The sequence below is a fragment of the Theropithecus gelada genome, chromosome 10, assembly GCF_003255815.1.
Source record: "Theropithecus gelada isolate Dixy chromosome 10, Tgel_1.0, whole genome shotgun sequence".
In the NCBI taxonomy this organism is placed as follows: Eukaryota; Metazoa; Chordata; class Mammalia; order Primates; family Cercopithecidae; genus Theropithecus; species Theropithecus gelada.
The window spans coordinates 88841332-88858697 of record NC_037678.1 but is presented as its reverse complement, the minus strand read 5'-3'; the positions used below and the strand labels follow the sequence as shown (position 1 = coordinate 88858697).

Genomic DNA, 17366 nt, shown 5'->3' with positions numbered 1-17366 from the left:
TTGTAATTGGATAAACTATTGACCCTCTTGGCTGTAAAGGAGAGGGCCAGGTGACGTCAAGTGACCTTGAACAGTGACCAGGTCATTCCCACACTGCCAAACCTCTTTTTTGACCATCCATTCTAAGATTGGAAGATGCATTAGTTTGCCAGGGCTGCTACCAAAGGACCACAACCAAAGGACCAAAGTAACAACCAAAGGAACACCAACTGGGTGGCTTAAACAATAGAGATTTCTTGCCTAGAAGTCCTGGAGACAGAAGTGTCAGCCACCTCTGCTGACATTTCCGTCTCCAGAACTTCTAGGAATAGAATCCATCTCTAGAAGTTCTTTTTTTTTTTTTTTTTTTTTTTTTTTTTGAGACGGAGTCTCACTGTGTCTCCCAGGCTGGAGTGCAGTGGCGTGATCTCGGCTCACTGCAAGCTCCGCCTCCCGGGTTCACGCCATTCTCCCGCTCGCCCGGCCCATCTCTAGAAGTTCTGCAGACATAATAGATTCTGTCCCATTCCTAGAAGTTCCGGAGACGGAATCTATCCCATTCCTCTCCCAGCTCCCGGTGGGCTGTTGGCCATCTCTGGCTTTCCTGGGCTTGTAGATGCATCCCCAGCCACCTCTGCCTTCATCTTCACATGCTGTTCTCCCTGTGTGCATATCTGTGCCCAGATGTTCCTGTTCTATTTTTTTTTTCTCTTTTAAATAAGGACACCAATCATATTGGATTAGGGGCCCACCCTACTCCAATATGACCTCTTCTTAATTAATTAGATCTGCAATGACCCTATTTCCAAATGAGGTCACATTATGAGATATTGGGGATTAGGACCCCAACTTATGAATATTTGGGGACAGAATTGAGCCCACAACAGAAGAGGTGCTGATACGGTTTGGCTGTGTTCCCACCCAAATCTCATCTTGAATTTCCACATGTTGTGGGAAGGACCCAGTGGGAGGTAACTGAATCATGGGGGCGGGTCTTCCCCATGCTGTTCTCTTGATAGTGAATAAGTCTTATGAGATCTGATGGTTTTAAAAAGGGGAGTTTCCCTACATAAGCTGTCTTCTCTTGTCTGCCACCATGGAAGACATGCCTTTCACCTTCCACCATGATTGTGAGGTCTCCCCAGCTATGTGAAACCGTAAGTCCAATAAACCTCTTTCTTTTGTAAATTGCCAAGTCTTAGGTATGTCTTTACCAACAGTGTGAAAACGGATTAATACAGGTGCATACAGTCTTATATTTCTGTTCAGACCTTTGAAATCATTCAGCAGCTCAGAAGAAACTGCTCCATCAGATGCCTAAGAAGACTGTGAATATAGACAACTACCCTTTGATGTCCTCAGAGAAGAAAGAAAGGGATTTCATTAGAAACCTTCTGATTGGCCTCTGACCCTGCAAGTTCTGAACCTTCCCAACAGAACCACATTTCTTGGTTTTGGAGCCTCATCTTGGGGTGTTTCTCCTAATTTTGAACCAAAATTTCCCTGAAAGCATCGAGGGCAAGTGGCAGCTGGAGCAGAGACTGACAGGTTGTAACAAGCAAGGGTGCCAATGGGGTGGTGTCCAATTGGAAACACCTCTAAGCATAAGCCTCCAGGAAGAGGAAGGGTGGGTTGGAGAGCGGGAGCCACGAAGCTGGGGAGAAGCAGACGGGGTGAGTGTGGCCTGGCCCCGTGACCACAGAGCCCTCCTGTGGCTCTCCACACATTCTTCGGGCTGGCATCCTACAGCCACCTTGGATCAGGATGTCTGTCTGGTCCCAGACACTATGAGGTCTTGCGTGAATCGATGTCATTGCCCCGATTCCTCCTGGCGCATTTTTCTTTTTTTTTTTTTTTGAGATAGAGTTTCACTCTTGATGCCCAGACTGGAGTGCAATGGCATGATCTCAGCTCACTGCAACATCTGCCTCCCGGGTTCAAGCGATTCTCCGGCCTTAGCCTCTTAAGTAGCTGAGATTACAGGTGCCCACCACCACACCTGGCTAATTTTTTGTATCTTTAGTAGAGACGGGTTTTCACCATATTGGTCAGGCTAGTCTTGAACTCCCGACCTCAGGTGATCCACCTGCCTCGACCCCCCAAAGTGTTGGAATTACAGGCATGAACCCAGCGCCCAGCCCCTCCTGGTGCATTCTTACAAGAAACCAATTTAGTTGGGCTACCTAGGCCTCTGTTCCTTCAACACAGAGACAAATGGCTTGTGGCTCAGTCACCACACAGCCCACCCGTCCAACCCATCGTACTGATGAGGAAATACAGGGTTGTTCCTTTCTGGAAACGAGTCACCTCTGCTGCCCTTTTCTATTCATTGTGGGTTTTAAGCAACCATATACTGGGGTCTTAGGATCTCAGGGTTAGATGATTTGGATCCTCAAGATAGTAGAGCAACACCTCGCAAACTTTAATGGGATCTTGTTAAAATGCGGCATCCGTGGGAGGGGAGGAGGCGCTGAGGTTTTGCGTTTTTCACTCTCCCAGGTGGGCCGTGGCCACACTTTGAGAAGCACTGACTCAGACCATTTTGCAGAAAGTGAGGAATGGAGACACTGACTAGTCTGAAGTTCCCCAGCCAATGGAGGGGCGGGGGGTGGGCAGGACTGAGGTTAAAACTCAGGTCTCTCCACTGTCAAGAGGAGTTCTCCACCTGCCGAAATACCCCTGCAACAGGACGGACCTGCTGCTGTGCAGTGTTGGCTCTCTAGTGAAGACAGAGACGTTGACCCGCAGCCAGAAAAGCCTGATTCTGAGAGATGAGTGCCTTCATTTGGTACCCTATGTGCTTCCTTCCCATGGGGCCTGTGACAGCTGTGGTTGGAAGGGCCTAGCTGTGTCCCAAGGAAATTGTCTTTGCAAAGCCAGTCTGGGGGTTAGATCCAGCCTGTGTGCCAAAGTTGGCCACCCACTGCGCTGAAGGGTTCCACTTGGTCTGAAATATTGTTTACTATTGTTTAGGGCTGAGACTCTGGGGAAGTTACATGTGAACTTGCCAATTTTTGTCCAGTGAGATGCTTTAGTCTGGTAAGACTAGGAGTGTGTATAAGCAAGCAACAATTTGGTAAGGATCCAAAGTTAGATTTCTCATGGCTAAATATAATCTAATCAGACTGAGCTCATTTCATCAATTCTTTTACAAATTTTACATTGCCTAGCATTCAGAGGCTTAGACTCACTAGGAATACAAACACAGACACAAGGACAGAAGCTAAGGGATGATTTTGGAGGCTGTGAATGGTGAAGAGGTAGAGAAAAATGGTGTGGAAGAGGCCGGGTGCGGTGGTGTACACTTGTAATCCCACCTTGGGAGGCCGAGGTGGGAGGATCTCTTGAGTCCCGGAGTTTCAAACCAGCCTGGACAACATGGTGAAACATGTCTATAAAAATTTAGCTGACAGGCCGGGCGCGGTGGCTCAAGCCTGTAATCCCAGCACTTTGGGAGGCCGAGGCGGGTGGATCACGAGGTCAGGAGATCGAGACCATCCTGGCTAACATGGTGAAACCCCGTCTCTACTAAAAATACAAAAAACTAGCCGGGCGTGGTGGCGGACGCCTGTAGTCCCAGCTACTCGGAGGCTGAGGCAGGAGAATGGCGTGAACCTGGGAGGCGGAGCTTGCAGTGAGCCGAGATCGCGCCACTGCACTCCAGCCTGGGTGACACAGCTCGAGCCTCCGTCTCAAAAAAAAAAAAAAAAAAAAAAAAATTTAGCTGGGCATGGTATCATGCACCTGTAGTCCCAGCCACTCTAGAGGCTGAGGCAGGAGAATCACTTGAGCCCAGGAGGTTGAGGCTGCAGTGAGCTGAGATTGTGCAACTGCACTCCAGCCTGGGTGATGCAGTGAGATCCTATTTCAAAAAAAAAAAAAAAAAAAAAAAAAAAGAAGAAGAAGAAGAAGGTAGAAGAAAGAAAACCTAGTCTGAAAAACCAATCGTGGCCGGGCGCAGTGGCTCAAGCCTGTAATCCCAGCACTTTGGGAGGCCGAGATGGGCGGATCACGAGGTCAGGAGATCGAGACCATCCTGGCTAACACGGTGAAACCCCGTCTCTCCTAAAAAAAAAAATACAAAAACTAGCCGGGCGAGGTGGTGGGCGCCTGTAGTCCCAGCTACTCGGGAGGCTGAGGCAGGAGAATGGCATAAACCCGGGAGGCGGAGCTTGCAGTGAGCTGAGATCCGGCCACTGTACTCCAGCCTGGGCGACAGAGCCAGACTCCGTTTAAAAAAAAAAAAAAAAAAAAAAATCATAATAGGCATACACTTAGTTATAAGCTTCCTGACAGCCAAAGGAAAAAGGGAAACCTAATGGGGTAAATTTTGAGGCGATGTTTGTGGGAAGTGTTCCCTAGAAGCAGAGCCTGAGACAGAGATTCAGCTGCCCAGACTCATTGAAGGAGGGCTCTCAGGAGGAATCTGTGAGCAAGGGAGAGAAGTAAAATACAGAGGGGAAGGAACTCCAAAGCTATGCAGTCTTGGGTAAAGCCTACCTTTGGCCTGGCCCACAGGGGGCTCTGGAGCATAAATTACATTGAAGATTCCTCCCTGTTGGAGGCAAGCAGGCTCCTGCCTTAGCCATCTGCTGTGGGTTGTGCCCTGGGTGTGGGGGGCATAACTTTCTAGGAGAAAGATTCCACCTGTCGGGGCAATGCTTGGTGAGAGGGGCCGCTGTGAGCCATCAGCAGCCGACACTCACAGCAGCTGGGGCTGCCCCCAGGTCTGCCTGGTGAAGGGGATCTTGGTGGGCACCAATGGCATCCACTGTAGTCATAGATTTCGATGTGACTTTCAGCCCCTCAACCGTGACATTTCGTGTCTGCATTAATTCCGTATCTGCCCCTTGAACAGCTCATCCACTATGTTCTTAAGCCCCGGGCTAGTTCCCGAGGATGGTCTGGGCAGGAAAACACATGTTTTCTGACCTCAGGAAATGTATGGAAAAGCAGCCTTCAATTGCTCACTCTGATTTTCTTCAATATTCTCTTTTTTATGCCTGCATTAAACATATAGTGTTCTGTACATTCACTTATTTTAGTGTTATCAATGTATAAGTGATGAGTTTGTATATTTTCCATAAACAGACTGTACATAATTTAAATGTGTATGTGGAACGGATGCATTCTATAATTTATTTATAATAGTGCTGGTTTCTATAGCCATTTCATCTATTTGAAATTCACCAAAATCTAAGAAGCAAATTTAAAAACATTCCTAAAATGGAGTTCCAAAAGCCACACAAAAAATCTCATGCACTGTCCTTTGCCCTCACTTAGCACCAGACCACTTACTCCACACACGGCAGTGACCTTGCGGTGTGAGTCCCACGTCCAGGCTGATTACAGAGAGTCCTCTGGGAGCACAGGGAGGGGACCACTGCTGGCCTGGCAGTGAGGACAGGCCTGAGAAGACTATATATGCCGAGGGGTGGGAGCTGTGCCACGCGTGGCAAGTAGGTGCGTGCATCGGAGCAGCTTGTGAAGACACAACAGTTTGGAAATGGATGCTCAAGTAGCAAATCTATCAGCTGAGGCCCCAGGGATCGTGGAGGAGAGATAAGCTATCCCCATTGTGCCCGGCCCAAATTCCTGACCCACAGCATCCCAAGCGTAGTAAAGGAGTTGTGTTCTGTGCTATGAAGTTTTGGGGTGTTGCTTAAGTGACAGTCGAGACTGGGACAAATACTGACCCTTTGCAGGCACTTCTCAGTGACGAGCGCTTGCATCTTTCTCATTTACACATCACAGTGACTCTGTGACCCCTCATTATCACCATTTGACAGGCGAGGTTAAGTCACTTCCTGAGAGACTGGAGCCCAGAAACCCTCTGGTCCCTGAACCTGGGTTCGTGTCTCCTTTGGGGTGGCTCCAGCCCCAGTGTCTCAGAGAAGGGGCCCCCTTCCCCTCCTTATGCAGCATTGACCTCCATCTCATCCCTTTGGAGGCTCTGCCTGGCTTCCTTCTCCTTGGCTCTGTCCAAGCCTGGGCTAATCTCAGAGGAGCGGCTGTGAGAATGTGTGCTCAGACCTCCTGCCCCATGAGTGTTGTGGTCACGGTCCTGGCTGCTGCCCCCTGGATCTACCACCCCGTCCTGCTGAGACCCCATGTCCTGTGTGCTACTGCCAGCCAACGACTGAGCGGGTGGTGGGGATGCCAGTGCAGGCCCCTTTCTGCCTGTGATGGGCAGCTTTGGCATGGGGACTGCTGTCTGAGACCCTCCCTCTCCAAGCCCCTTCCCTCCCACTGTCATTCGCAGGAGCCAGGCAGGCATCACGTCTGAGGCTCTTCTGTCTTCTCTCCTTATCCTTCACAGGCCTTCCCGTAGTCAGCCTCCTGCATGGCTAAGCCCCTGTACTATCTGACTCCTGCAGAACCTGGACTCACACACAGGGTGACAATGGTTTACCCAGTTGCCTCCACCCCTCCACCCACTGTGTCCCACCTTGTGAGTGGCTGGGGCGTAGGGGGCCGGCCCTCTTACCTTGTTCACGCCATCGGCCATGGCCTGCAGCGTGAGCTCCCGGGGCCCATCCACTGTCTTGCCGTTGTCTGTGGGGCCCCAGCTGGCGCTGTAGATGTCGATCAGCTGCGGCATGTGGCTGATGGAGGAGGCCTCGATGATGTCCGTCATGAACGGCTGGTCCAGCATCCGGATGCCTGTGGACACGTTGAGCAGAGGACACCAGGTTTGGGTTCCCCAGTTCACAGGAGACAAGGAGGTGGAGGAGGGCTCGGGCCCTGGGTGCTTGGAAGGGTTGGAGATCTCAGGTGCTCTGGGGACACTGTGCAGTCCAAGGATCATGAAGGAGGCGCAGATGGTCCTACTGGCTCCCTTCTGCATCCCACCCATGTCTTTGCTGATGTAACGATTTAAAGACAAGTTTATTCCTCTAGCAAACCTTACTAGAATTCCTAATGGGAGAGATCACCTTTGCTGAAGAGATTCTTTGATAAGCTCGTTTCTAAGTAGAAGCTCGACCTCAGAGAACTGGGTGTTGGCTGCAGCCAAGTTTTAGGGGAGAAATAAAGCTACTACATATGATAGATAGAGGAGGCAATAGATATTTGATATTTGAGAAGAAATTCCAGCAGGCAGAGGGCAGAGGGCAGGGGACAGAGAGAGGGGCAGGGGCAGTGCAGGAGCAGGTGGGATAAGGAAAGAGGAACTCCCATTTGCACTGTAGCTGGGAGGGACTTTGGAGAGGACAGAAAGGCTGAGATGGCTGTTCTAAACTGTATTAGTAATTCTGTGTCAGACGGCCCCCTCTCCTTTCTTCCCTAGAGCATCGCTGTAAAGTTTGTGTTCCTCTCTGATGCCTCATGGGAGTGATTTCTTGCAGGATGTTGGGAAGAAGCAAAGTCCTGCAGTCCAGGGTAGTGTGGGGCACACAAGCCTAAGACACAGGGGCATAGGGTGAAAGTGCCTGTGCTGCACCCGCAGAGCTGGTGCTCCCAGGCTTCCAGTCCCCCTGTGGTCATCCACAAAAGCCCTCTCTAGGGGGAACTCAGCAGCCGCCACTGGGATGGGCGTGATATCTCTCCATCACTACCCTCAAAACTTCACTGACGGGGTCATATGCCTTTCTCCAGGCTTTGTCATCTGGATGGGTCAGTGGGTTCACGATTCTGTGGCAAGGAGCTTAGAGTGCTAGTGAACCGGACCTGTCTTCACCCACTGCAATTATGGAATGAAGGTGTTGGGCCATGCACAGTCAAAACCTGGGCCCCAAAACTCCTTCCTTGTCCCCGGTGGCCAAAGGATGTTGTGCCTCAAGAACACTATTTCACAAGCCTCACTCTCTAACATGGCGAGCAGGTCAATTGAATTACAAGCCACCCAGGTTCTTGCCAGGCACCTGAAATGGACATGAAATTGCTTTCTTTCCTGAGGGTCTACTACTTTCAGGTCCCAGGAGACTCGAGGACCTCACTTTCCTCTTCAGTGCTCATAGCCCTCTTCTTGTGTACCTTTAACCTTCTATCACAACTGCTTATTTGAGTGTTTCATACACCACCAGATGGCACGCTCTTTGAGTATAGGGCATGTGTCTACTTTGTTCACTTCTGTGTCCTTGAGGATCAACGTGATGCTTGGTATTTATTTTAACCTTGACAAATATTTGGTGAATAAATATCTGGCATTATTGCCTCATTTAGTTGATTTCCTCCCCAACAGAAATAACAGGTCCACAAGAATGAATAACAGGCTCTACTCATCCATCTTCTACTATTAACCCATAAGCGTAATCACCATGTTTGCCAACAAACATCCTGTTACGAGTTAGCATTCTTTCTCCTGCGTGAAGCTTATCTAGAATAAGCCTAGTCTTTGGCTTGAACTTTCCAGATGTTAAATTTTATGGTTCATTTTATAAGGAGATAGGAAATTTAAGACTCTGTTTTTTTCTTTTGATCCATCTATATTTTTATTTATTTAAAAACTTTATTTAATGCAGGTGACCAATAAGCCACAGAATAAACTGGTCAGTGCAGCTTCTTCTTGTGCGAAGTCACGCCCACTCTGTGGGTGGGAAATAAACAGAGAGAGGCTGGCATTCACTTGCTCAGATGCTCTTGAACTTGCCTAGTGCCCAGATGACCAGGACCGAATGGCCCACCGCAACTGGAAGGTGAGAGAAATTCAACCCTGGCCAAAGCAGACCTCCGCTGCCCCACAAACCAACCAATGGCAGCCCTGGATTTTGCCAGGGCTGGTGCATGGCACTTCCAGCTGTGCCTTGAACCCTCTTCCTCTTTGCAGCTCTTATCACCTTCATGGGCTCCCTCTGTGCTGCACAAGAACCTCAGAGCGGATGTGTATTAATCTTCTGACTGTTTCAACATTATAGGGTGGCCACAGGCTGAGAGCAAGTCTCTCATTCATATTCAGGGACCAGGCGCCCGACATTCTTTTAATCTTGTTAAGCTCAAGAGGAATGAGGCATGCATTAATTGAATGAGATACAGTATTAATTTTGCAAGCAACTGCACCATTAGCAGCCAAGACAGCGGCTCAGAGTGACCCTAGGGTTTTTAAGGAAGGCCTCTCCTCTGCCCCTGGATGCTCTAGGAGCTACAGGGGAATGTGGGGTGAAGACAGAGAGTAGACCAAGTGAGAGACCAGGGAGAGAATGAGAGAAGGAGGGAGAGAGGCAGAGAGACTGGGAGAGAGAGAGAGGGTAGGCAGAGGGAGAGAGACAGAGAGAATGGGAGAGAGAGAGGCAGAGGGAGAACAGGTAGAGAGAAAGGGAGAGGAGAAGGAGAGAGTGAGAGAGAGAGAGAGAAGGAGAGGACAGAGAAAGAGAGAGGAAAGGGAGAGTGCAGGAGAGAGAGAAGGTAGAGGGCGAGGGAAAGAGAGGAAAGAGAGAGAAGTAAGAAGGGGGAGGAGGAGGAGGGGAGGAGGGAAGGAAGGGAGGAAGGGAGGGAGAGAGAGGAGAGGGAGAGAGGGAGGAAGGGGGAGGAGGAGGAGAGGAAGAGAGGGAGGGAGGGAGAGAGAGAGGGGGAGAGAGAGAGAGAGAGAGAGAGAGAAATCAAAGGAGCTAGGAGTCAGTGTCTTCAATGCTGATGTGTGTATTTGATGGGCAAGGACAGACACAGGCACACATCAAGTGTTTCTATCTGACCCCAGGCAGGCCTGCACAGCACATTAATGAGTAGAGATGACTCTGTGGGTCTCTTCCATTCATTTACAGCCTTCCCCGTCTACCCGAGCAGTGTGCACTGTGGCTAGCCTTGGTGCCCTGGGGGCTGCATGCCCAGCGGATTCGAGCTACATCCTCTCTGCCTCTGCTCCTGTTGCACAAGTTGTGCCTGTCCCTGCCTCCAGTAAATGCTACATCTACCCACAAACTTCGGTGCCCATCAATGCCACTTTTTGTGCTTGTGAATATTTGCTCTGGAGGCTAAGGAGGAAGTTCATGCTCACCCAGGTTTTAGGTTCTGAAAACTCGTATTAGTCATTGTGCTTACAATGATTTTTACTTGTTTATTGAAAAGCTCAGACAAAATATAAGCTTATCTGCAGTGTTATGAGATTCATTGGCCAAGAATAATAATGATAATAATATACAAAAGCAATTCATAGCTGGTAGAGAAATTTCAGGGCATTTTCACCGTGGTCAACTGTGTGGTTTTAAGATACTTTTCAAAATCTTCAATCAAAGGTGATCTCATCCCGAAGCCCAGTGTGTAAATCTGTATGCTTTGGTTTAAAAAGGAAGGTGAGTAGGACCAAACCCACCTGGCCTGGCCCCATCTTGGGGTTGCTCTGAGAGTCTGCAGAAACCCAGAACAGTGAGGAATTGCGGAGCCCCACCCTCAGGCTCTTCTTGTTCCTGAGCCCTGGTTACTCTCTGTCCTCTTGCATGAGTTGTTATCTTATATTTTCTTATTTGCTCCCTGTCTTTGTTTCCTCCTAGACTGAGCTACCTAGGGCAGGAAACCTGTCTGCCAGCTTCCATCCCCTGCAACAGGAAGGTGCCCACAGTGACTACTGACCACACAAAAGGCCTGAAGGCAGGAGACAGTGTTATGACTCCTTGATACAGTCTCGAGCTTTAACAGTTTCAGAAATATACATTTGACAAATTTGCAAGAACCATCATTTGGAAGGTCATTATGTTTGTGGTACATTTGCTTGGTTTTGTGGATTTTGAATAACACATTTAATTTTAATGTTTGACTCAATCTTTTTGATTGAAGTTGTCATTTCCTTAAAAATTAAAATGAAAAAAGAAAGAAGGAAAGAATGGAGTCCTTTTTAAAAAGAGAATTACTCGAATAAAGGCATTTTCAAAATAAAACATGTAATATTTTTCTTCAAAATTTATACAATTAGGTCAGTGAAAATGGAAATGTAAATAAACTTTAGAATAATGTTTCTGAGGTTATTAAAGCTTGAAGACTGCAGGATGACTTTTAGGACATCCCATATGTGTGGGTCTACATGTCACATAGTTTGAAATGAAGACAGACGCGAAGAGAAATGAAGGAGAAGATCTTTGCACGGATTAAAATGGGTTAGGGGCTAACCTCTGGGACACACCAAGAATGCCTAAAAATCAACGAGAAAAAGACAGGAGCTTTGATGGAAAAATGAGAAAAATTTATGAACAGAAGAGGAATTCAGGCAGATGCAGAGATGCTCGATGCTTTTTTCTGTTCAGAGGACTCAATTTACAATCTCATCTCCCCTCTTCTTTTTTGAATTCCTGGATTAAGACTCAACAGCATTTTAACTTTGGGCTTTTTCTGGAGACAGCGTGGAGGGGTGCTGGGGAAGGACCTCAGACATCACAGGGGCGCCCCGCTAACCTGTAAATGAACGAACACCTCGACTTTGAGACAAGCAACGATCCAAGTTGGCCACCAGGTGGCGCTTTAGACCGCCTTAGCCCAGAAAACTCCCGAATGGAAAGATTCTCTGGAGGGTTTGACTCATTTTTAGCAAATAATTAAAAACCAGCCAACTTTTGGAATTGCCAGCCAGGCTGAATAAAATGTTTTCCTTAAATTTGTAAGATAAACTCTGCTTTTTTTTTGCAATCCATGAGTAATTCTCCAGTGCTTCCTCAAGAATTCATGTTGACGCCTCAGGGAGCCAGAGGACACTGGGTACCCTAAGGCACAGGCACCGGACTGTTGCCTCGCAGCCCTTGTACTTAGAACCAGCGTACGTGGTCACAGGGGAGCCAAGCTGGGGCTAAGGGAGTGGGAAAAGAAAGAAAGGAGGCTCCCTTGCTCAAAATCTTTGGTGGCTGTTCTTGGTTTCTGGAAGCTCAAAGGGTTGTTGCCATGCCCCAGTTGTCCTCACAGAAGCCCAGTCGCGTCTTTGTGGTGTCAGGCTGCATTCAGCAGGCGAGGCAGAGGCTGCTGTACCTGCCGGGTCCTCTGGCCTGCTCCCTGGCTTTTTGCCTAGGGGCGTCCCCTGCCCAAGGAGCTCCACTCAGTTCAAGCGAGCTGGGCAGACTGGGCAGGCCCAGGGGCACCCCCAAACAATGAACGATGGGAAGTGGCAGATTAACGCCACAGCCTCCTCACTTTAGTGGGGTCAATTGTGAGGGGGAGTTCTCCACACTCTCTCAGAGAATTACCTGCAGGACGGGGCCCCTGTTGTCCACGAGACTCACTTTGTTGGCCTCCATTCCTTTCCTGTCTTCTTCCCCGACTCCCTCACTCTGGCTTCCCGAGACCACCTCCCACATGAACTGCTTGCCCGGAATCCTTGTCTCAGGTTTTGCTTTTAGGAAGAGCAAACTAAGACAGCGGGAGAATTAGATACATTTGATGAGAACTCAGTGCTCAGATGTTTTCAGAGGGCAAATAATAAGAGAAGAGGAAAAAAGGAAAAGAAGCAGATGGAAAAAGAAGCTCCCAGGGAACCTCCAGAAAGCTACGAGCTCCCCCTAAGTCTTTTAACTTTTGCAGGTGGTCATTTTACTTTGTTCCGAAAACCAGTTACCTTGGGTGTTTGAATAAGAAATTCAGGTTTGAATTTTTCAGTTGCTTCTTCTAGTTCTGTTCTGTGAGTAGAGAACCCACCTCCCTTAGATTCCATCCCAGATCTGAGCCTGGCTTATAAAATATTAACCAAGTGATGTTCTTTCCCCCGAGCTCATAATGGCTCCTGACATTTTAATGCCAGCATTTTGGATGCACACAAAGTAAAGAGAGCTGAAACCCAGGGGCAAAGCCTCCTCTATTTACATTTTAGAAACCTCCAGATATATTCTTTTGTGACATTCAGCACCCAGTTCAGGCAAGCCTCTTAGCAAACAGTGTTGAAAAGAGGTTAATAGTGGGTTTGTATAGGTTACTTTTGCTTTATTTAGTTCCATGGAAATGGAGGTGTCAGCAGAAAGTAGGTTTATGGTTCCATTAAATTGCCAGGAGAAGAAAGTATCAGGACAGTTGTAAACAAAAAAAAGAAAAAAGAAAAATAAGGCTGGGTGACTCAGCCTGAATAAATTAAGAACCAATTTGATGCAAAACTTGGAACAAGACTGGAGCCACTCCATTCTCAGACATCTCGTTGAAAGCTTATGAATCTCTCAGTTTCTGTCTCTGTCTGTCTCTCTCTCTCTCTCTCTCTCTTTTTTTTTCTGAGAGGGGAGGGATGTTGGTTTCTAAATTTCCAGGGACTTGCCACTCTCATTTCTAAGGGCTCCATAAAGAGGAAATTGTTAAATATCCTACCCAGTAAAATGTAAGCAAAAGGTTCTAGGTAGAATTTATCTTTTTAAAGATGAGTTCCATTGTGCAAAACATTTTGAAGAGCTCTGAGTATGTTTACAAATAATTTATACACACCACCTTGTATTCTACAGTCTATATTTGAGCCTCATTAAAATGTTATTGACACTGACACGGAAGAGTAGTGACTGACAATTCTATTTATATAAAGTTCAAAAACTGGCAATAACCATTTTTTTTTTTTTTTGCTGTTAGAAAACAAGATCATGGTTATTCTTGGGTGTCTGAGTAGTAACTGGAAGGGGTCATAAAGGGCTTTGTGGTGCTGGTTACATTTTGTTTCCTGATCACTATATGGGTATGGCCAGTTTGGGGAAAGTCACTGAGCTATGTACTTACGATTCATTAACTTCTTTGAGCTTATATTATGCTTAAGTTAAAAATTTAAACCTGTATTGATATTGCTATGCAGGTTAAAAGAAAAAAATTTTTTCCACTTGTGCCAAATCTGTGGATCCTAGCTTTTCTGCACTAGTGAGATTTTTTGCTGGGCCACGGTCGGCCTTGAGATCAGGGCCATGGTCAGCCTTGGGATCAGTGTGATACCTAGTGGGGGCCTGCTGTTTGGCAGGGCTGGCTTACCTGCAACCTTGGAGTTGTATGCTACTCCGACCCCACAGATATTGTTGTTGGCGGCAGCAGAAACTTCTCCTGCACATCGCGTCCCATGGCTTTGGAAAAATATAAAAGACACATTAGATACGCAGTGAAAAGAATTTGACTACATCTGTCATGGGCTCAAAATTCTCTTTTGAACAAGGATGAAATCTGCATATCATATACAAGTAAACCCTGTGTCACTGAAGAGGTTGGCCCTTGTGTTAAAGCTCTGTGAAAACTTAAAGAGCTGAGCAAACCATTATCTACCTGTCTTTTAGTTTTCTCTAAAGTGCCCCATCTTGGGGTGGTTTGTAAAAGCCGCAATAGAGAACTGAAACAACTATAAACTGAATCACTCAGAAGGCTATGTTTTCAGACCTAAGCAGCATTCAAGATGCAAAAGATTCCAGTGGTGTAAATCATTTGGAACTACCAGATCCAACCATGAAAAGTTCACTTTATTTATATTTATTTATTCATTTATTTTTTTTGAATCTGGGTCTCCTTGGTCACCTACGCTGGAGTGCGGTGGTGCAATCTTGGCTCACTGCAGCTTCGACTTCCCAGGCTCAAGTGATTCTCCTGCCTCAGCCTCTTGAGTAGCTGGGACCACAGGTGTGTGCACCACACCTGGCTAATTTTTTGTATTTTTTGTAGAGAAGGGGGTTTCCCATGTTGCCCAGGCTGGTCTCAAACTCCTGGGGTCAAGCGATCCTCCCACCTAAGCCTCCTAAATTGCTGAGATTATAGCTGTGAGCCACTGCGCCTAGCTAGAAAAGTCCATTTTAATGGTGGGCGGAACAGTTACTGAATCAAATGGGCACATTCCCAGGTCTGCTGGGACAGTGCGAATATGGCCTGCGGAATGCACAAGGTCTTTCCACTCACTGTTCAAACTGCGGCAAACAATCAGGAAATGTGGGCGAAGGGGTTCATTGGCTACATATCCCTAGGAATTTTCCATTTCTGCAGCATCAACTAGTGCTGTCTGGGACATCCTCTTGGGGCAAGCAAAGCTATCACACCAGCCCTTAAAAAATATCACATGCAAGGATTGAAAACACACACACACACACACACATACACACATTTTCTTTCTCTGTATGAATCAAAGTAAATCCTGCCTCCATAAAGGCTACATATTTCATTCCTCGAAATTCTCTTTGGAACAAGAATGAAATCCGCATATCATGTACCCAGATATGTACACCCAGTGTCACTGCAGAGGTCGGCCCTTGTGTTAAACCTGTCCCTGTCCTAAAACAGTTCACCAAAGACTGGAGGACAAGTGCATGTGAACCAGCTTGAACAAAGTAAAGATATTAAGTCTTCTGTATCTTTAATTTTGGCCCTTAAGCAGGGGAGAGGAATGCCATGGGCTCTCCAGAGGAACATATGGGAAGAAACATTTCATTGCTAAATTAGGCGACACTAATTAGCAATCAGCCATAAATAGAGGTTTCTTACGATTGTTCCTAACACCAAGCCTTCTCACAACCCTGGGCCTTTGAATCTGGACTTCTCTTGTCATTTATTTTGACTGAAAGAATGTGGTAGAAGTGATGAGCCTGGGCCTCAGGAGACCTTGTGGCTTTTCTGCTTTCTCTTGCCACCCTCTCTAGGCTCCATGTGAGCAAGCCCGGGCTAGCCTATTGGATGATGAAAGACACATAACCTGTCGTGCTTGACACCCCAGCCAACAGTAATCTATCGACATGTGAGTGAGGTCATCCTAAACCAATGAGCTCCCAGCAACCTGCCAGCTGACCAGGGAGACAAGGGTGAGCTCAGCCAACACAAGCCTAGCCTGGTCCAGATCAGTAGAACTTTCCAACCAACCTATAGACTTGGGAGCAATAATCAATGCTTATTGTTTCAAGCTACTGAATTCTGGAATAATTTGTTATGTGGCATTATCATGGCAGTAGGTTGCTGATACAATGAAGGAACAAGGCTAGAGGGATACCATGGCTTATGTGTAGGGAGTCAGGGTTCACACCTGGACTGTCACGGTGACTGTATTGGGGCTTTTGTGAACAGCCTGTATTGTGGGGCTACTGGGGTGTCCAAATGAAAACCTGAGGCCCTGTGCCCAACCCTGTGGATTTCCTGAGAGAAAGAACAGGCATACCCTTTCCATCCACACTGCTGGTTTTTGCACCAAAGTGATTTGATCATCTCACAGCTTTTTCAGCCAAAAGCATGTATTTCTGTATATATTACACCTAGGGAATAGTGTCAGATATATCCAGCAATATGAATAAAACAACTCTCTTTTACCGACATCTACTATGGGACAGACCCTGTGCCAAGAGTGTTACATACATGATTTTATTAAATCCTCACAACAGCCTATTATTATCCCCATTTTAAAGATGAGAAAACTGAAGCTTAGACAGATGTGAAGTCACTTCTCAAATAGGAAGCAGGGCAAGAATTCAAACTCAGTTCCGCTGCTTCCAAAGCCTTGCTCTTCACCATGATCTTTAACTATCGTGTAATCCTATCAGAAACATGCAGGATAAAATTGTGATGGTTAATTTCACTTGTCAATATGGCTGGGCCACGAGGTATCCAGATATTCAGTCAGACATTATTCTTGGTGTTTCTGCAAGGGTATTTTGGATGAGACATTTCAATTCGTGGACATTGACTAGAGCAGCTTGTCCTCCATAATGTGCATGGGCGTCATCCAATCTCTTGAAGGTTTAAATAGACAAAATATCTGGCCTTCTCTGAGAAGAGAGAATTCTCTTGAAGACTGCCTTTGGACTTCACCTGTAACATTGGATCTTCCTGGTTCTATAGCAGGCTACCTTCAGACTCGAGCTGGACCATTGGCTCTCAGGGTCTCCAGCCTGCTGGTTTACCCTGCAGGTTTTGGACTTGCCAGTCTGTAGACTGAGGTGAGTCAATTCCCTATAATGAACCTCTTTTTATATGTATACACATCCTACTGGTTCTGTTCTCTGGAGAACCATGACTAAAGCAAAAAGTAACCAAGTAATTAAATCTGTTTTTGCTGGTTTCTTAGTTCAGTCATTTGCTAATATCCATATTAGTCCACTTTCACACTGCTATGAAGAAATACCAGACACTGGTAATTTATAAAGGAAAGAGATTTATTTGACTCACAGTTCGGCATTGCTGGAGAGGCCTCAGGAAACTTACAATCATGGTGGAAGGCACCTCTTTGCAGGGTGGCAGGAAGGAGATAATGAGTGCCAGCAGGGGAAATGCCAGATGCTTATAAAACCATTAGATCTTGTGAGACTCACTCATTATCATGAGAACAGCATGGGGAAAACTGCCCCCATGATTCCATTACCTCCACCTGGTCCTGCCCTTGACACGTGGGATTATGAGTATTACAATTCAAGGTGAGATTTGGGTGGGGACACAGAGCTAAACCATATCACCATTCACCTAGGTATTCTGGTACAGTATTGTCTCTCACTTTGCAACATGGTTTTTGTTGGTGGCAGAAAATGCTGAATGGTCTCCAGTCATTCTCTTTTCTCCCTAGGCTG

General features: G+C 46.9%; 1 protein-coding gene across 3 annotated transcripts in view; it reads right to left on the bottom strand.

Moving 5' to 3' along the window:
* Positions 1 to 17366, bottom strand: part of PCSK2 (proprotein convertase subtilisin/kexin type 2) — a 258307-nt gene that overhangs the window by 40506 nt on the left and 200435 nt on the right. For all 3 annotated transcript variants that reach the window (XM_025399674.1, XM_025399673.1, XM_025399675.1), the window contains 2 exons: positions 13819 to 13907; positions 6467 to 6642 (listed from right to left, as the gene is read on the bottom strand). In XM_025399674.1, coding sequence (XP_025255459.1) covers positions 6467 to 6642; positions 13819 to 13907 — 265 coding nt within the window. The remainder of the gene's footprint in view (positions 1 to 6466; positions 6643 to 13818; positions 13908 to 17366) is intronic.